Source organism: Rhopalosiphum maidis, chromosome 1, assembly GCF_003676215.2.
Source record: "Rhopalosiphum maidis isolate BTI-1 chromosome 1, ASM367621v3, whole genome shotgun sequence".
Lineage (NCBI taxonomy): Eukaryota > Metazoa > Arthropoda > Insecta > Hemiptera > Aphididae > Rhopalosiphum > Rhopalosiphum maidis.
In genome coordinates, this window is record NC_040877.1 from 36,058,245 (window position 1) to 36,080,300 (window position 22,056).

Genomic DNA, 22,056 nt, shown 5'->3' on the forward strand with positions numbered 1-22,056 from the left:
TTGTCGAATAACCTAATACACAGATGAAACGCGTCACATTATTCAAAAGCGCGTAGCATTTTTTTCTTTTATTGTTATTGTATTATTCAAGTGTATTATAAATCATTTTTTATACTTTACTGTATATCCGCTACATATACTTAAACATTCACTTATCTATAAATATAACAATAATATTATGTTTATAAATTATCAAACATTTTTTTAACATAAATAATTATCATGTTTATTTCGCTTGTTATGTACTTAAGGATAATATATCGTACGATTGCGAACGGACCTTTTCCAGTGACACGATTGCGAACGTTTTTACCCGACTTTAATTTTGCGGTGTTGTCAGATTTGGTGTCAATAACAAATTTTTAAATAATAATTTTAAAAATAATCAAATAGTAATAATATAAAGGTTTTTTGCTATTACACCATGCCGTGGCGATGGCGATAAGATAGATAGGTACGATTGTTTTAATTAATTAACATTTTAAACGCTACATACCTATTTGTATAATTTTATTTTAGTTTGTAACGAAGAGTTGTTCTTTTAATTGTATTATTAATACCAATAAATAAATGTTTAAAATATTCAGAAATTATAAACTTAGCAACGTAGTCTAAAAAAACGTTCGCAATCGTTCGATTTTCGGCTAAAAAAACAAATTCTCTGACTAGAGTTATTCGTTCGCAATCGTGTTGTACCCGTACTTAATTACTAGTACTATATTAGATAATCGTTTATATATATAATCATTAATTATAAATAGTCAATACATGCAAAACTTTATAGCAACGTATATTAATGTGTGTATAACGCAAGCCTATCCCATTAAAATGATACACTTACCTTTTATTAATATTATAATAATGTATATTAAATTTAATAAATATATATATATATTATACACTACTCGACTTGAACCTGATTATACTTGAATAATATTACCACGTTGATCGGATCTAGAATTACCCACACATAAAACGACTGCGGTTATAAGTAAATGCACTATTGTAAAATAATTTACCGGTAATTTGAATTTTTTTTTGTAATCGATAAAATCGTCCTATATATATATTTATAGAAAGTGAGTATTGGGGGTGGAGAGAAAATGTGAGGGGAAAGTCCGTTGTAAAACAGCTTTAAGTATTGTCGTGTCTCGCAAGATGTAGTAGTAGTGAAGAAAGCGGAACTTTCATTAAGTCGATTTTGGGATTAAATTGATGGACGGTTGAATGGGTGGAGGGAAGTGGCGAGTAAAATTCATTAAAGTCTGGAGGATGATGTTCGTCGGGCGCGGGAATCGGATGTATATATCTATACAAATTAAATGAAATTTAAATGAAATAAGTTTAGAGCATCGTTTATGAGAAGTTTAAAATTAAGTTTGAAAAGACGGATGATGCATAATGTAATGGCGTGCAGCGTGTAAGAGAAGGTGGTGGTGGGTGAGCCGCTGTTTTACAAGCGCAGTTCATGGTATTAATTTTTATTAAAAAATAAAAATTAGCCGGCACGTAATTAAAGAGCCCAGACGAAACCTCTACATTGTGTACTTTAATTTGCAATATTTTGTTCGGCAAATTTCGAACAATGTTACTACGTTACTTTGATATTGACAGCGTTGCTTCTGCATATATAGTAAATACCGTCGTTTTTTCCTCTTCATTAGTTACAACAACATCACTGCAAAACAAATTTTCAATTGTAATTGCTTATTTTTCCTTTCTTTTTTTTTTTTTTTGTAAGCTAATCGTTTGGAATAAATGCAATTTTTTTAAAGCTTTACGTTACCATTACATGATTTATATATTTACTTATAATTTATTTATTTTAAAATACAATTATTAAATGATATTAAAAAAAAAAAAATAAAAACATATTGAAAAATATTATTATTTGTTATTGAATTAAAAATACACACAACTCTTCTTAATGAGTTATCAAATTTTTGAAAATACAAACTACCTATATTTAGAGATTAAATCAATCAATGTACTTATTATAATCAATTATTATGATCATAATATAATTAAACATTATATTATTATAGAATGAGTAAATTGAATAAGTTTAATCAATGAAAACCATCATGAACAGAAATAATGCGATGTACACTTTCCACTGCTTACATAATTAGTTTTTATAAGTTTTACCAAGCGGACTTAGTCTACCGTAATAATTCTCTGATAATGATCTTTCAATAATTTATTAATTAAAACAACTGCCTGATTTAAAATTATTTTACTATCTTAAAGTACAATTCCATGTATTTTGTCATAGGTACTCCGCGAGTCATTTAGGTTTCATACAAACGTATTTACTACGTATATTATATGATATAATAATAATATTTCCTTGGTTAATGTTATTGTTTGTATTTAATAACTCTTACGCCCCCGTAGTTGTAGAAAAAAATTTGAAGAAAAAATTGTAATAATATTTTATTTTTTGTCTTTTATAGAACATCAACAAACAAACGGCGGCGTGGTGACCAACGGCGGCACAGTGACTGCGACCACGTTAACAGGTTTAAACGGCAGCACGGCAATGATAGCCAGGGAGTGCGCCAACTGCGGCAAACGCATCACCGAACGGTTCTTGCTCAAGGCTTTGGACTTATTTTGGCACGAGGACTGTCTCAAATGCGGCTGCTGCGACTGTCGCTTAGGCGAAGTTGGATCAACGTTGTACACCAAAGCCAACCTGATACTCTGCAAAAGGGACTACCTTAGGTAAAGATACTGTGCCGCAGTTATTTATTAATCTTATTGGTTGTAAAATTTAAATATACGTGACTCAAACTCAAACCGACATACAGTTATACCATGTTCAAAATATATTCGTCCACATTCCGCGTTATAAAATCGAAAAGAATCACACGTTCGATCTTAATACGTGATCCCCTCTGATTGTGCAATAGAAAATTGTCTCCTTACTTATATTTCCTTTCGATATTCGGTTATCCGATAAAAACATTGTTTCGAATTCATTGTTGTAAATTTTTCCCATAGCTGATCAATCAGGAATTTCCGTAAACGACTATAAATGAAAAATGTAAATTCTATTTCCTGTCCACGATGTTTACATTATTATACAAACGGACAGAAGTATATTATTACACATACACTTACTATATGTATACGTATGCTATAAAAGCTTTACGGTACAGCGCAATCGTATTGTTGTGTCGTTTTTCTTCTATATACATACGACGGGAGGATAAATGGTACAATAGAAGGACGAGGAGACGGTGACGCTGGTGAAGGGAAAGGGTTTAATTAGCGCGAATGCCGAATTATCAGCAATGGAAATAAAATAAAAATAAGTCTAGAGGATAGCGTCGAATGGGCGCCGAGTGCGTGGGAGGAGAGACACCTATTCCGGATTCAATTAAATCCGTTTATGAAAGTGATCGCGGAAAGTGGAAATTACGATTGCAGGAGAAGAGGGGGACTGTTCTCTCTCATACGCTCGCTCACTCACTGTCTCTCTTTCTCTCTCTCTCTCTCTCCATTGCCCGTCGGCGGCTGTTGAATTTAATTAAAACCGTATGTCGGCCAAAACTCCGCTGCTTGGCCCAGCACAAAAGTCAACTCTCTGCCGCTGACGGAAAACACAATCTGCACGTATATATAAACACACATACACACACACACACACACACACACACACACACACATATCATCCAGCCAAGTTAATACACATATATATTATATGTGTGTATATAGAAATGGGGTAGGCCGGCTGTTTTACTATTATTATACATATACATACCACTCCTTTAACTATATGTAAACACACACATACACAAAGATGCCAGATACATACCCCTCGGCGTGTGGACGAGGCTTCGTCATTCGCAAACTTCTCTCTAATGAATGGACAGGACAATGTGTCGTCGTTGTCGCGTTTGGACGACCAAATTAATTTGACGAACGAATATCACGTTGCCGTCCCCCGCAAAACGAGTATAAGTAATAAGACCTTTCCGCCAGATTGATTCATTTTTTGAATATTCGAATAGTATATGTTATTCGTCATATGATTTTTTTATTGTTTGATAATCAAATGTTAATACAACGAAATTCAAATTTTATCATTTTTATCAACACATATAAACATACAACAGCCAACAGGAAACGCGAACAATCGTTGAAATTATTTATTTATGCGCCCGTATACATGCATATAATTACAAATTAGAATTTTCTATTATAGTCGAACGTGCATAATAATAAGCAAAAACGTGTTGTATGTAATAATGGATTAGGAAATAACGACGCGGTCGTATGAATTAAATTCTTTAATTATTTTTTTTTTTTTTTTACATTTTCTTCGTATCCATATAATTTATGCACTATATTATAATTTATACAGATAGGTATAAAAACTGTTGATTTATTTTTTGCTCGAACCGGTTCGGAAATATGGACTTATTTTTAAAATTTTTCATTATTTATTAAAACGCCGAAACGACCCGGTACGTTTTACGCAATGTAAATAGATATCGGTAAAAATTAAAAACCTAATATCCGAGCATTTTTATCATCAAAATGAAAAAAACATATAAATCAACTATGTTGAAAAAATGTATTTTAAAGTAGTGCCCATGCGGCATACAATAAGAACGACGACGACACAATAACTGGACACTCATCATATATACGCGTACACATATTTTATGTACATTATATTATATTTGTTCATATATCTTAATATTTATATTCTGTGTATAGATCGTAACGAGATAATACTGGCTAGAGGCATCGACATATGAGGTCGGTCCGCTATAATATGTGTATCAAAAATGCATTTCGTTTCGGCGTTCTGTATATTATTATTACAACGCGAACATCTGTTGTGCAAAGTAACATTACGGTTTATGTATGGTTTAAATGTATAACACAAATTATATTATAGTTTATTAATATATACTGTTATTATAATATTCTATAATATCCTGCGCCGGGCCAGAAAAAGAAGGTGTACCTGTACATACACACACACACATACACATAACGCTCGCGTCTAATAATTAAACGTCAAAAATCCATTAAATCGGTTTATCAGCGTTACAACTTACAATGTAGTATGTACCTATAGTAATGTGTAGGTCCTACACGGTATACATATTACATATATAATATAGACGCCGAGAAAATTAACGGTTATATTACATACGTATATACATATATATATGTAGCCGATATTATAATTATTATCGTATATTATTCGAACAAATTTTTATCCTAAATTTATATATCCCGTTTTCTCGCACTCACCCCCGACCAGCCATGCACCACACCGGGGTTTTGAATAACGGACGCACACGCGCGCGTAGGTATAAAGAGTACAAGTGTGTGCGTTTTATTTTACACGGACAAAACCCGCCGCAGTCACTTAATCGCCGACACGATATTATAATATTCATGTGAAGCTAATGTAATTTTCAGGTTATTCGGAGCGACCGGCAATTGCGCGGCGTGCAACAAGGTAATACCGGCGTTCGAGATGGTGATGAGGGCCAAAAACAACGTCTACCACTTAGAGTGTTTCGCGTGTCAACAGTGTAATCATAGGTAAAAAAAAAATATACGTAACAATAATAAATTATAAATATATATTATACGCATCGTGTATAATATATAATATAATATTATCGCATATATTATTATACGCGATTTAAAATATAACCCATGTATACATGTGTACGACGTTATTACATTATGACACTCGCGGTCGTAATGCGTCTGCCCGCTCGTGTCGGGCGTGTCGAGACGATACGAAACGTTTTGCACTTTAATTACGCACACGCTTAATATAATAATATAATATATTAATAACATTCACCTGGTCGTATGTTTACAGGTTTTGCGTGGGCGATCGTTTTTATCTGTGCGAGAACAAGATCCTGTGCGAATACGACTACGAGGAACGATTGGTGTTCGCGAACATGGCCACGTACAACTCGTCCAGTCTGGCGCACATAAGAAGGCAAGTCAGTAGATTACAGGTAGGACATTCGATGGGGCAGCCCTATACTCGCACCACAACGCAACACAACCAATACACACACACCACACACCACCCAGCACTTTAACGCTTACCCGCGTACCGAACACATATTATACAGATTAATCCAGTGCTGTGTTTAGGGTGGTAGTTAAAACAAGACATCTTCGTGTTTTTTAGGAGTACTCCGAGTACTTTCCTAAAATTTATAAAAATGATTCATATTTTCAAATTTAACTTATTTTATTTTTCACTTAAAATTAAAAGATGTTTAAATTTTAAAAGATTAATATATATTTAAATGATTTTAGCCACATGAGCTATATAAAAAAAATAATATATAAGACTAATGTACCTATTTAATTTTTTTGTGATAAGTTTAAAATACTATTTGATTTTTATCAAACTGTGTTGAACTGTTGACACATAATTTCAATATTTCATTGCAGGTTCTATATTATGTATACTGTTATAGTCTATGTACATTGTACCTGGGCACCTGGCCTATAAATCTTCGTATGTATTTAGCGATTACACGATCTCCGTAAGGACGCTCTATATCGTCTCAGTTTCTGTTACCTATCGGCTATATTTTATATTATACATAAATGTGTAAAAGTTTCGTAGAGCTATAAGCTAGATCGTTCAAATCCGTTAATTTTCAACTTTGCTTTTACACTCACATACGTATTCGCCGACTTGAAAGATAATTTGTCAATATAATTCTGTATAGGTACATCATAATAATTAAATTTACCAAGTAGTGTCTCTCCAAGTAATAGGTTAGATTAATAGGTACTGATGTTATGTATAGAGACCTAGATGTATGTATTGAATTCGACTACGTGGTTTTGTGTAAAATCGGCGCGAGAGTATTTCCCAGTAGAGACATTTATCTCGCAACAGTTTTCGCTGACAAATCTCGATTATACATTCCTACAGACTACGACATTATCTTCTATACTATCTACAGATTCTACAGAATCACCAAACACCTGCATTTTTTCCTAAATAATCTCTTCAAATTTTGATTTTTAGAATTTTTAAGTATAATTAAAAACTATAAATACTAAGTATTTTCAAATACAAATATTTTTAATGTCATTCAAGATATAGGTATGCCTAATGATAATTCAAAACTTCTTTTTGCAAACAAAATACAACATTTTAAATGTAAATTGTTAATTTTTTTTTACGTTAATTTAACTAATTCAAAATTCAGAAAAGTAGTTAATAAATAAAATAAAATACAATAAAATAAATGTGTATTTATTAAATAATAATTAATAATTATAACAGACTATTAACAGTCTTTAAAAATAGTTTTGTAAAAAAGTTAATATAATATTATTTAATATAGTATTTACTTATGTACTCGGATAATTTTTACAGATTGTAAAATGTTAATTGACTGTAATATCAACTACTTAAATTATTTTCAATTAATCATAGTTTTCATACTTTCATACATATTATTTTCGCGGACTTAAAATACCCTTAATGAAAAAAGTTGAATAACTCAAAACTTATTGCTCATTCGAATTTCAATTTAGATACCCTTCGTTTTCAAATCAGTCATCTGCTTAACATTTTACTAGAAAAAAGATGGTTCTCATGTAAAAAATACATTTAAACTCCCCTCAAAATCTAAAATAATAATTCTTAAAAATTTGATATTTAAATGCTTACAAATAATATTATAACTATATACATAATACAAATATTTTGTAATTGGTATATAAAGAATATATAACCTAGAGATTTTTAATTGAGCGAAAATATGTTTATCGATATTTATAAAAAAGAAAACTAAAAGATAAATCAAAATAATTTTCAAATGTCGGTGACCATGCTTGGTGAAATGGTAAATCACTGTGTAGTATTTACATGCATTATAATTTATGTAAACGCGTTCAATGCCTGTATATCGGAGGATATAAATGATAATCGTACACCACCGTCACAATAAAACTACACGGTGTATTTAGACGATGACTGTGTTTCAATTTAAAATTTTACGATCCTACATTAATAATTGCGATAGCTAGAGTACTCACAAAACTGACAGGCACATTTATGCGCGTGCAATATAAATGGAACTTTCAGACTCTGGAAATATCATAAAAAATGCATCGTATAGCATATAAAACAACAACTTTTTTACCATTATAGTATGTACGGCGTACGTATATGCACCCGAATGTGCACATTACTTATCAACATAAAAACGTTTAAATGTAAAGGTTTTTAAAGTATTCCGTAGGGTAAATAAATTCAAAAACTGCATGCATCATAGAGGAGCTGTAAGAAATTGTACTCTTAGCTTACTTACTATATTCTCGATTGTATATATTATTAATATTAAATCATGAAAAATTATTATTTATTTTATAATAATTGCAATTTCTGCTAATTGTTATAAGCCACTTAAAAAAAAAAAAAAGTGAATGATGGCATAAAAAATATTTAGTAATTAAATTAATTAAACTTTAAATTTCAGTTATTAAAAAATTAATAATTAAAATATTCCTACTAACTACCTACTGCCGAATTGATTCATTATATTAATTAATATACAAATTGAGGATTAATTATTTTTATTAATGCGAGGATTATTGGTTTTGTATAATATATAAATAATTATATTATTGATCACACTGCGTGTGTTGTCCTAAAGTGAAATTATTTTAATATTCAATATCCCTTATACTGTTTTAGACTCATGATAAAGATATTCAAATTTATAATATATTTTTCTTCTTATCAAAATTCCGTTAGGTAAGACATATATATATATATATATATATATATATATATATATATATATATTAATATTGCATAATAATAAAATCTTTTCGATTGTCGCTATTGTTTTGTTAGTGAACTGTATTGAAATAGTGGCCTCTAAAGGAGGAAATGACTCAATTTCGGTCCAAAGTCAGTTTAAAGACGTCGTCAAAAAAAAATTTACTTAAGTGTAAACTAACACGTGAATTATATTACTTATTTATGAGTTTCCTATATTTATATCATCTCAAATTCGCAGAGTATACTATCTACATACGACCTCCCGATATACTCATAAATTCATAGTATTCTCACGCACGTATAACACACACACACACACACACACACACACACACACAGCACACCTAATCGAGAAAAAATCATTAATAATATTTAAAAAAAAAAAAGCCGAACAGTAAAAAAGGGAATTCCTCGCCATCTTAGTAGCACACAACCGTGGTATATACCTATTGACCATTATCTAATGATATATTATACTCATTGGGACAAGGTTTCGACAGGTTGTGATCAACAAATTGTCATAAATCGATCGATCGACAACAAAATAATATAATATTGTACTAATACGACCACAAACGAACATTTTCATGTGTTTTCAACTCCGATTTTCTGTTTTGTCATTTAAGCAGCCAGCGGCAAACGAACACGCCCACGCAACAGCAGCAACAGCAGGAGACGTTGTAGGACCGACCGACGAGGTGGACCGGTGCAGAGCCACCTCGGTCGAACAACAGCAACGGCGACCACTACCATCATACGACACAGCCGTCATCGGTTACGGCGGCGCAACAGCACCACCAGCATCAGGTCAGCAGCAGCAGCAACAACAACAACAGCAGCAGCAGCAGCAGCAGCAGCATCAACAGCAACATCATGTGCAGCAACACCAACAAATGCAACAGCACCACCAGTTCCTGTCTGCAACAGCCGGTGCTACAGTGCTGTCTGCACATCAATCAACAGTCGTCATGGGTGGCGGAGGAGTCGGTGGAGGAGGAGCTGGAGGCGGAAGTGGACGAGTCGACGACGGATCGAGCGGTTACGGCAGTCCGGACTCCGAGACCGGCATCGAACCGTCCACGGCAGCCACCGCCGCTGCCGCAAACATCGGTGGTGCTATCATCGCGTCCTCGGCCGCCGCGGCACCGCCGGTACAATAATCATCATGCCACTGTTACGCCACTGATTCCAACCGCGGTATACACATACGGACCTCGGTAACCTCGGTACCCTCCTCCACTGCAAAACGCGACATTATCGTTCTTACGTCTACACGTCGTCTCGTGCGTCATTTGCAGAGTAACAGTCACCTCTAACGAGGACCGCGGAAAAAGTCTGTCTAAAATTGTGTGTCGTCCATCTTTTCGCGCCCGACGATGACCGAAATCAGTTGCTAACATTATTTCGTCATCGCGTTATGCCCCCACATACGATAATATTACAATAATTATTGTTGGTACCTATATACCTATAATATTTAATGATAAATAATGTTATTGTATGATTATTGTCGATGATTCGTACGTCGTATCGTTCTAGTCTCAAACGATGCCAAATTTACACACACACATGCACACACATATATATATAAATATACTATATACCTATTGAGTATATTATAATATTATGGATGTTGATTTTTTTTTTCATTTAATTTTGTTTTTTGTTTTGTTATTATTATTATTATTATTATTATTATTATCATTACTATTATTATTATTAATTATTGATTATATTATATAGGTATACTTAATGAGAAAAGCAAATGTAGTTACAACGAATCAGGCACACCGCGCACACGTGAAAATAATAGGAGTTCGGTATGAAATATTAAAAAAGTTCAATCGTCACCTTACCAATACAATATATATTATATTCTATAATATCACGGTCACACATCCGAGTGGCATAACGCTGTTCATTTCCGTGTATATAATCCGTTAAATCCTGTAAATCATTTTAAAAACAATTCGAATCGTTTTAAAATAACATTTGTCGTGGTTGATTTTTCGAACTAAAATATCGTTCTCTCTTATTCGGTTGTCTATATTATAATATTATATACCTACGAATACTTTCCCTCGAATACAATATTTAACAAATCACGCGTTTTGTACATAACATGATACATTTAATTAAATAGGTATATAACGTTGACCGACATTAAAGTTTAATATTATAATATCTTAAAAATACGAAACAAAATAATAACCATGTACATTTTCAAATGCTCAAATTATAACAATACGCCCACGGGCAGAGACGGTTTTATTATTTTTCATTGTTATTAAATATACTAATTTATAATACATAATACGAGTATTCGAACTGTATTTGAGGGATTATTGTTAATGTAAATTATTATTATTTATTTATTATAAATGGATAAATATCGTGACCCGTTGATGTTTTTTTTTTTTTGAAATGATTAAATAAGCGTTTATACCATTTCCTAATGAGATTTTTGTGGCAGACCTCCTCTATCCCTGCCCTCTACGAATCGTGTACAGTACCGATTTAGGTAGTATATATATTATATGTATATAAAATATATATACATATATTAATAAATATGATTACTATTTTGTGTATAAACGTTTTATTGGACTAGTATGTTTTAGTTGTTTTTTTTTAATTTTTTAATGTATTAAGTTATTACACCTAACTTTTAATTGATACTTGTTGTTTAGTATACAAAATATTACGGTTTCCTGACGAAAAAAAATTTAAATTTCATTACTAAAAAGCGTCCATTTACCTACTAAATGTTATAAAAAACAAAAATATATACAATGAGATGTTTTGATTTGTTGATATCATACTTAATCAATTCTCTTTTGCTGCAGTTTACAGCTTATTAATATTTTAAATGTAACATATCCGTTCAGAAGTTGTATACGATTGTTGGGATAAAATAAAATCTGATCTCAGAAATATTTGTTTTTATTTTACATATAAATATAATATATGCATAATATGATATACGATAAGTATATTTTCGAACTTTCTACCAATCATGCTGAAGTACCTAACTACAAAATAATGCGTTATCATTGACTAATTATTTGGATAGGTGTCGATTATATTTTAATACAACATTATTATTGTTATAGTCTTATGGCGTTGAACTGAATATCGTCATGTTGTAAATAAAAAATCTATAGTTATTTATTTTTTTATTGAATAAATATAGCTTGGATTTAAACCACTTGGTCGTTTTGACCATCATGAATCAAACAGAAAAAAATCATGATATTTTCATAAATAATTATGAAAATTTCATTGCTTATCATAATTATCATAAGAATTATTTGCGTTCAGTATTACTACTCAACAACATTTGAAACAAGGTATTTTGATTAAAATTATTTTTAAACTAATTGTAAAAATACGATTACTCAAACATGAAAAAATTATTATATTAAAAATGGTAATTTCCCAATAACCTGGTTCGGTGATGTACTTAGATCTGAATTATGGAGGTTTTTTAATTTTTAAATAAGCAATTTGCAGGAAAAAATATACATCTCATAAAAAACTAATTCTTACTAAAATTTCGGGGAGGGGGGAGTTTTCCCCCATAACTGCTAGTATGCCATGACCTGGTTCATATTTTTCAAACCAAAATTCACTTATCATAACCAATTTATATGAAACAACATTTTTAACTCTTTCAAATTAATACAAACATGATAAACAATGCTTCTTAAAAATCTATCTTACTATATCGTGTGCACAACGCACAAGGAAAGTCATAAAATAATTGAACTATATACCTAAACGACTGAAAATAAATATTAATTATAATACGTTCGCGTATATATATAATTTTATTATGAAAAAATGAGCTATAAGTATTACTATGGTAATATAAATATTACAATATATTATATTATATTATTACATAACATTACGTACTAGTGAGTATTAATATTGTACCTATACCCTATACCTAACTAGTAACTACCTAAAATATGCAAAATATGACCATAAATTGCATACCCAAAACGCTGTATAAAATGTATAGGTATAATATTATGCTTTATAGTAAAAGTATGATTACTAAATGTCTTCTAGATATAGAAATCACTAAGTTTTGTTGTAAAGAACGGCTGTAACACTTAAAATAATTCTATCTCCTAGATATCTCATATCTGAATTTCTCAGATTTATTTTTTGAAACAAATTATAGAATTTAAATTGTGAGTATAACATATTAAGTTCTATGTACATAATAATATATAAATAAACCGTCATCTAGTCTGTAATAAATGAGTAATAAGTAAAACTAGTGATATGACTACAAAATTTTGGCATGATAATGACATTTTCAACAACACTCCTCACCCAGCCTTATATACGGAGATCTCAGAGGGAGATTCGTCTTATTAAAATTATTTTTTACATTTTTTACTAAATACCAATATTATCATTTACAGTAATTTAATACTTAATATTGTGTACTTCGTACAAAAAACTATTTTTTTTTTTTATCACATTTACATAATAAAATACATCGCTTTGTCATTCAATTTTGTATATATCTTGTGTTGAATCAGAAATATAATTGAAAAAACGGAGATTTTCTCATTTCTAGTAAAATATTAAACCTTAACTTTTTCTCCTAGCGCTGTAATTATTTAATTTTGAATTGCCAAGTTTTAATATTTTATGCCTCTTTTAGCCTTTAGGTGTTTGATTGGAGCAATCCTGAGAGTACTGGGTTGTATTTACCTAACAATTCGATTATCGCTAAAAATTTACTTTTTTTTTCTGTCTTGTTATTGTCTTTGTGGCCACGAAATGAAATATCCCCAGTTACGAAGGTGTAATTATAATTTTATCTTATACCAATTTCCAATAATTTACTTCATGCCTTATTTGTTTTTGTGAATTTTATTGACTATAAAAGTCCATATGGCATATACGCCATTTTATGAGGTACAATCGAACTTGGTTAACTCAAAGTTGAAGGGACCGGAAAAAAGTTCATGTTAATCAAATTAAATTTCAAAATACATATTTTTTAAAACAGTACAATATATTAATTCCTATGTATTTATTATATGTTATAAAAAATATTTACTATTTATATATTATGTATAATTTAAAAAAGGTATGTATAAACAAAAATTATTTAAAAAAGGTATTTGTTTTTGTTTGAGTCTTACTGTTGATCGCAGCATTTGCAATGAATCATTCTATTTTATTTAAAGCTTTGAAAAGTTCATCATTGCTACGAACTTAACGAACATTTTAAGGGAGTAAACAATAAAAATTTAAAATAATATCAAAACATAAGGTTAGGGTTAATATAACGATGAACAATAAATGATTGGTGAACCCATCAATAAACCATTAAAATTATAATTATAAATTGTATAATTATTTTGAATTATATAAATAAAAAAAAATAATAGTCTAATAGTGTGTCATAAATTATTAAAAGAAAAACATTATAATACTTTGAGCGCCCTAAGCAAACGGATCTGAGTGTATTCACATCTTCTGATCCCTCTTAATTATTCAACTGTATCTACTAATACATTTTTCTTTTTTTTTCAATCTTAAGGAACAAAACAATGAAGATTATTTCTCAATTTAATTATTCCTGAACATTTATAAATATTGATGGTAATAAATATTTTATGTTACTAACTTATTTTAAAAATAATAACTTATTATTTATTGTATTGTTAGTTATTAAACTGTAATATTAAATATTAACCTAAATGTAGATCCAAAATAAGAAAAACCTAAAATTTATAAGTAATAAAAAAGGAATATAATCTTTTCTAATTTAGTTAAAAACAAAAAGAGAATTTTTGGTAAAAATTTGGTGAGTATTTATATATATATATAGTATAATGCATTTAAGTTTGAATAGTTTAAAAAATAGTACAAGACTGCTTCACCAACAACCTTATTTTTAAAACTTTTAATAAAATGTTTGCTTAAATCAATTCTTAAGACAGAAATCATCAATAATATTTCAATTTCTACAAATTAAAAACTTAATATGTCTTGTCTTTTTAATAGAAATTTAATTTAACAATATTTATTTTTAACTAGTTATAATTGTTCATTGACTTATTCAAAAATATCTTAAAAGTTAATTAGTACAAAAAAAATGATAACACATTTCTGAATAAAACTGTTTTTTTATTTTTTTATTAAAAATTAATTGTTGTCATAAAAAACAATTTATTATACACATATTTTTACACGCAATACAAATTATACAAACATACATATCAATATATCAAGTATGAACATGCAATTTCAAAGTTAAGCATTTGTAAGTTAAATATTGTACTCCTCAGTTCCCCAATTCAAAGCACCACCTATCTCTTCATAATGTTTTTTTATGATTTTATTTAAATTCTCATATATATAGCGACATCCTCGAACAGCTTCTGATAGTACAGGTTCTAAATGATTGATGTGAATTCTTTGTGACGTTTCTAACATGGCAATCTAGGGTTTTAATTAATAAAATATGTTTAATAACAAACCAATTGAGGATAAAGCAAATGTGTATACCTTTCCTGAAATTGGCAATATTGCTACTGTCAGACTGGGTCCACCCATTGTCTCTTCTAGATGACTTATATCCACAAGTGGTGTTTCTCCATTAGCCAAACTTGATGTACACGAGATCACAAATTCTTCCATGGCAATCCCAGCATCTATCAGGGCTAATGTAGCTGCATTAACGCATACACTATAATTTCCTCCATCTGATTGTAAAACCTACAGTTAATAAAACATTTAGAATGTACATAACAATTCACAAACACCATTCATAGTCTGTAATAGAATTAATAATTGACATGCAACCTATATGCCCACTGAAATTTAATATGCTACAATTGTAAAGATAAATTTAATTCTACCTCGACAATTTTGTCTATTCAATAATTAAGTTATTAATTAACAAAGAAGAAAAGACACACAAAAAATACAACAGTAAATCAAAAAATGTAATCAATTTAATAAGACACAAACTTTAATATTATTTGAATTAAAAATAATTTTTTAATAATATATGAACATGGAATAGAGAAAATAAGTAAAATAATGATTAGAACTTAATATCAATGAGCATCTAGTAACATATTATTTATTATTTATCAATAGGAAACAGATTTAAATGCAAATTGCATTTTTTTCTGAATGTCCGAAAACATTGCTTTCCAAGCACAAAATTAATTTCATACATCAAAGAATTAAAAAAATATAACTTTTATTTTACATTTTTTTGACATTTATAGTCCATTTTTTATATTTTTAAGTCATTTTTATACAGGAATATTAATAATATTCAATAAAAATTAAGCAGCGCCTGATTATACAGTGCTATTATGAAACGCATGGTGAAAGTAATATATATATATATATATCTAAATTGTATATTCATTTTTTGGAAATAATTTTTAGAATAAAAAGAAGATAGGATGATGATGAAAATGACACAAATAATTAATACATAAGAATAAACATGTATATAATTAAACAAATTTTTTCAAGTTAGAAATAATTTTAAGAGCATTTAGTGCATTTTTAAAAAAAATTGCTGTTGTGAGTGCATTACATTGGCGTTTTTCTTGTTGTTTAGAGTATTTAAATCCGTTCCCTACTTGTCAATATATATCAATATTATGCTTAAACACAAATTCAAGCACTAATAGTTTTTCAAGAAATCATTATTAGATATAGATTTAAATTTTTAATATATCATATTGGAAGCCTAGTGCAAATATTAATTTAACTTAATTTATACATAATTGTAATTCTTAACAAGTGTCTAACAATTACCTGGACAAAAATATCAATCTGAGATTTAGGATAAAGGTTGGTTTTGATTGCTGTAGCCATAGCTTGTTTGAGATGCAAAGTGAGCTCAGCCGATTTGTTGTCTCTAGGTCGCCGTTTCCGTTCACTCCTACTGAACGTGGCCATACTATATTGACAGTTGATCACTGCACTATCAGTGGGTGCTTTAGACCTATTGGTTCGAATCTAAATACATATCACTGAGTTATTCTCAACAAAAATCTTATTAGAACAATGGAATGTAAGTCTTTCAAAGCATTTGGACATATCTGCATTGACTACAATTATAATTCAAACGCTAATCAACTAGCACAGAATTATGGGGGTTCATAATTAAGACGGGGTTGTCTGATGGACGAATGAAAGTCAGTAATGAATCAAAATACATACCTCGTGAGGTCCGTAGACAGCCGCAACAACCTTCGTATTGCCTTGTTCTAAGTACGCACTTCCGTCCGGTTGATTGAAAACACCCATCTTGCAACGAATCCTACGCAACTCACCGGATCTCCTACCATCCGTCCTCAGACCTTGTCTACTCAAAAGATCCATCGTCGTATACTAATGTGATGAACTAATGATTGACGATATAATTATTGGTTTCGTAAATTTCGTTTTTTATGGAAATCGATTAAGTTTGACAATTTGACATGAAACATTTGCATACGGTCCTTACTCTTAGTTAATCGACGTTATCACGATATCACTTATCAATACGTTCAGATAGAACTTGATTCAGATTGTCGTGCCGACGCCGGTAGCACGTGGTTCGTTAACATTTTAACAATACTGCGAACAGTGTTAACACAAAATCTATTTGTCTTATGATCCCATTTATTATTCATATTATAGGTACTAAATACTAATGTACTTTAATAAATGTTATAATAATTCACAGAAATAAATAATTAACTTATTATCTATATCTGTGATTTATTTTACTTGTATTAATTTTAAGTACTGTTATTATCGTTACTATTATAAATTATAATATTTAATACCTACTAAACATAACATTAAAATCAATGTATTTAGTACTTAGGTGACTATGGCTAAGTAGTCAATGAATAATGACACAATAAGTTAGATATCTTAGGCTCCTAGCCTATATTATATAATAGCAGTCATTATCAAAGTTGACAATAGCGCCCCCCCCCCCCTATGGGCGTTGATAGTCTTCAGTGGGACGGTATAAGATCAAAGACTACTGTTTTTAAGATACACTACAGTGTACAGATGGTAAACTTAAAAAATTTTAGGGACTGAAAATTGTTTTTTCTCAAAGTGGCTGGTGGATGAAATAAGTTTGAGAACCTATGTTATGAATTTATGATATAGTTTTTACTCAGTTACTCTCTCTTGTGTATCTGACAACTGTATTAGTAACGTAATATTAGAGTACTAATCTTCATAGAGATAAATTCATAATATGTTTATTGTCTATGTAGGTACCTAGAATCTAGATGACTATACATGACTGATATATGACTATTGACTATAGCTACTTGTGTTTTAAAAAAATAAATTAAGGCAAATTTGTATACTATTTTAGTAACCTTAAATTTAATATTCTGTGTCCTGATTTTTTGATTTTTTTAATTCTTCACTATTTAATATTATTAAAAACTTTTATTTTATTTTTTACTAAATTTTAAATAATTATTTGTTTTTAATTCAAAATAATTGCAATGATAATAAATTTATTTATTTAATGGTAAGCATGCAGAAACGATTTATCAACCTATATCACCAAGTGATATATTTTTTTGATACAGCTATTAAACATAGACATATATAAACTAGTTTATAGGTCTATGCAATTAAAGCCATTCATTTTACTTGTTAGTTGTTAGTATTAAAGTAGGCTGATATAATTTTTTTCGAAAATATTTCATTTATAATTTTATTATTTTTTATTATTTAATTATTATAGTAATGTATATTTAGATGTCAACTTCAATAACTCAAAACTTTATAACAAACCGTATAACAGTAAAAATTGATTCAAAGTAGTACTTAAAAATAGATAATATTTTAAGTTAATCAAACATGTTATATTACGTATTACCATTGATTATAAATACTAGTACTTATAATCAATGGTATTACGTATAGGTATAGTACCAGTGGAGGATCCAGGATTTAATTTTTGGGGGGGCATAGTCCAAAACGCAAATCTTAAATTTTTCAGTAATTCACAAATACATACAAATATGTGTATTTAACTTATGTCAATGGGCCCCCCTTAAATTCGCCACTGTATAGTACAGTTTATAATAATATAAAGAACATAGAAGTTTAAGTTCTAGTGAAAACCGTTTTTAAATTATAATTAAATAATTAACATATTGTTTAAATGTCCAAAGTGAAACTTATGAGTTATAATGTCTATAAAAATAATTGTCTTTATAATTTATATACTTTATTTTTTAGATTTTATGGTTACAGTAAGAAATACATACATACATACATATAAGAATCTTATATTACATTTTTAAAAAATGATACGAAAAAAGTTACTATACAGTTTTAAAAACAAAATAATTGACTAATTTTTATAAATATAATAAATTGTATGAATTTTGTCGAAATATAGTGACTATAGATTTTCGATATTTTTTAATTGGAAAATTAACAACTTATGAGGCGCCTTGTATTAAATTTTCAAGCATTTCTACCCAGAAAATGTTAAATATATATTAATAAAAAATATTTTAATTTCTTATGCAGTTATGCCAATAAATTGCTCGAAAATTGAATCCTTAATAAAAAACAATAATATAAATATTTGGTGTAAATTTCAAGCCTCTACAATTATTCTATTCGTTTTCGAGTTACATAAAAAAAAAAAAAATCAATTTTGTAAAAAATTGGATGCTATACAAACACCCAAATGTGTTGTCTCCGTTTAACAAATGCAATATATATAGCAAAAACTAATTTATGCGGGAAACAACCAAGAAGGCTAGTCATAACTATAAGATTCGGATTTGAAGGCAAAAGCCTTTTTTTAATAATAATAATTTTTATATAAAAATGTGTTTCATTTAATATCCAAGTCGATGAATGTATATTTTGCCTTTTTTACTTATAAATTCCTTTTTTGTGTTTAATTTTCAATTTATCTACTAATAATTTTATACTTTTATATACGGCATAGGTACGTATTATCGGTACAAATTGATAAGTCTATGAAGACGATGCATCGTCGATGTCAAGGCCGTAACTGAAGAAAATTTCGTGGGGTGAGTTCAACATTTTTTTTTTAATATAGTTAGGTACTGACGTTTTATAGTCAATAAACCATATTCACCACTAAAATATTTGTACTTTAAAAAACTTCGTTGAGCCTGTCGCCTGTGGGAGTAACCCTTGGTCGATGTTATATTTAAAACTATTTTAAATAGGTTTTATTATCGGCAATATTTATCGATATTGCTCTAGTTTGGCGCGCTCTATTATACGGAGTGCGTTTTCATTCAGCGTTTTTACCGCGCGTCAAAACCGCTCTAGTGTGGCGTGGCCCTAAATACTTTATTGAGTTATTAAGATTAAGTAATCTTAATTTAGATAATTATTTATGAATTCAATACTTCTCAATAACTTCGGTAGATGTAAAAAAATCTTTTTCTATGTACAAAAATATTTTGAACCCAAACCGTCAACGTTTTACTGAAGACAGCTTATCTACCTAAGTACATGATACCTACTTACCTAGTGAATTTTAATTTGTCTATATAAGTTTTTAGTAAATTTTGTAATTGCTTTAAGCTTTAATATTTTTTTATACCAATTAAATGCTTTTTTTGTCTATTTTCATATTTTAAATGCTTTTTTTTTTATTGATTATGTCGCCTTCAAATCTGAACCTTAGACATAACACTCACAAAGTCACAACTAAGAAACGGAATTTTCACCATATAAAAAGGAGAACTTGGGCTGTGAAATATCGTTTTTATTCTTTCGATATCAGTCTTACAAAAAAAGTTTGAAAAACAGAAAAATAATACATTTTGAAACAATAAGAATGTTTTTCATTTTCATGTTGGTGATATCAAAAAAATAAAAACGACATTTCTCAGACAATTTTCTCAACTAGGTGTATGTCTATATTGTACCTATATCAATTTGGAGTCTTAACTATCACTACAGTATACCTATGCCGTACAACCTGTTTTTGCTATGTTATACATATTTTGTAAGACGGAGACAATTCGTGACGAGTAGACGTAGCGTCCTCTAAATATTATGTTTGTTTTTTCGGACTACAAATATATGTTTAATGCAAATAGTGCATTAGTCATTACGCTCATTTCGTTATCGGTTTTTCGTGCACAAAATTATATCTTCAGTTATATATAGGTAATGGCGGCCCAATCGGACCAATAATCGTGGTATAACAAATACAAATTCAACTTCAAGTAACTAAATCTATCGTTATATTATTTGCTCACGCCTAAGGTAGGTAGGATATAAGATAAAAAATATAAGTACTCGGAAAAATGCATTTTTGAATATTATTATTTATTATATCATTATAATACCTACATGTTATAATTTAAATATTATTTTATTTAGATGTGATATTAATATATTATGTTCTTTTTCAAATAAAAATTGTTTTTAAACTAATATTTTGTTTGACTAGTTTGAGGTTTGGACTTGAGAGTACAAGTAGTATTACTAATATAAAATTAAAAAAAAGAGTACAAAGTTTCATTGGTTTTAGACCACGTTAACAAGTAATAATCTTTTAAAGTTTGCAATTTTATAGTCAGTAATGAGCCAGACACGTATAAAAAAATATATGAGTGGAGTTTAAGTAAGTAAACCTTAGATCATACAATGATCTAAGTTGTAAACAATATTCAGATTATCAAATTTATTCCTCTATGGCGGGGTGACGAACCTTTTTGGGGTCAAATGCCAAATTTTCTCAATCAAAGTTTTGAAAATTTTTCATGTCCCCAAAAGAAATTAAATTTTCTAAGTTTAAAAATAAAGTTACTAATGTATTATATATTATTTTATTAAGTAAGCTCTCCTTTTTTTTGTTATTATAATTTTTAAAATGTATACAATTTGTTTCTTTGAATTTCTTATAACAGTTATAATCAAAACATAACAAATAACATAATTTTTAATAGTTAAAAATTTTTCACGTGCCATTGACATTTGGTTAGCGTGCCACATTTGGCACGCGTGCCGTAGGTTCGCCACACATTTCATGTATGCGTGTCCTGGACCCCGTGGTCCTCAATGTGTTCCACGAATTGTATCTATAATTAATTTAATTAAAATCGTTGTTGCAAATTACTTATTACAGCATACAAATTCTCCATCTTCAGAAAAATGTATTATCAAATTATTACTATAATATATAGATTAATTTTTGTTGATTATTA

The 22,056-nt window shown here is 29.3% G+C and overlaps 2 protein-coding genes across 7 annotated transcripts in view; one reads left to right on the forward strand and one right to left on the reverse strand.

Moving 5' to 3' along the window:
- The window catches only part of LOC113548490 (insulin gene enhancer protein ISL-2B-like), a 112,753-nt gene extending 101,013 nt beyond the window's left edge, over positions 1–11,740 (forward strand). For 5 of the 6 annotated variants that reach the window (XM_026949387.1, XM_026949389.1, XM_026949392.1 and 2 more), the window contains 4 exons: positions 2,457–2,727; positions 5,449–5,574; positions 5,864–6,008; positions 9,442–11,740. In XM_026949387.1, the coding sequence (XP_026805188.1) occupies positions 2,457–2,727; positions 5,449–5,574; positions 5,864–6,008; positions 9,442–9,975 (1,076 nt within the window). In that variant the 3' untranslated portion in view covers positions 9,976–11,740. The remainder of the gene's footprint in view (positions 1–2,456; positions 2,728–5,448; positions 5,575–5,863; positions 6,009–9,441) is intronic. The other variant, XM_026949391.1, reaches the window with a different exon arrangement.
- A 3,244-nt stretch (positions 11,741–14,984) lies between these two features.
- Positions 14,985–17,353, reverse strand: LOC113548897 (exosome complex component RRP41). Its single transcript, XM_026949997.1, has 4 exons — positions 17,042–17,353; positions 16,634–16,837; positions 15,359–15,568; positions 14,985–15,292 (listed from the first exon to the last, which is right to left on the reverse strand). The coding sequence occupies exons 1-4, from the start codon at positions 17,201–17,203 to the stop codon at positions 15,119–15,121; spliced, it is 750 nt and encodes a 249-aa protein (XP_026805798.1). The 5' UTR covers positions 17,204–17,353; the 3' UTR covers positions 14,985–15,118.
- Between the last annotated feature and the right edge of the window lie 4,703 nt (positions 17,354–22,056).

Bases quoted from the DNA above. Each gene is read 5' to 3' on its own strand.
- LOC113548897 (XM_026949997.1), bottom strand. From the start codon at position 17,203: ATGGATCTTTTGAGTAGACAAGGTCTGAGGACGGATGGTAGGAGATCC. The intron at 15,569-16,633 runs GTAATTGTTAGA...TATTAACTGTAG, and splicing joins AGATTGATATTTTTGTCCAG to GTTTTACAATCAGATGGAGG. The intron at 15,293-15,358 runs GTATACACATTT...TTAAAACCCTAG, and splicing joins TATTGCCAATTTCAGGAAAG to ATTGCCATGTTAGAAACGTC.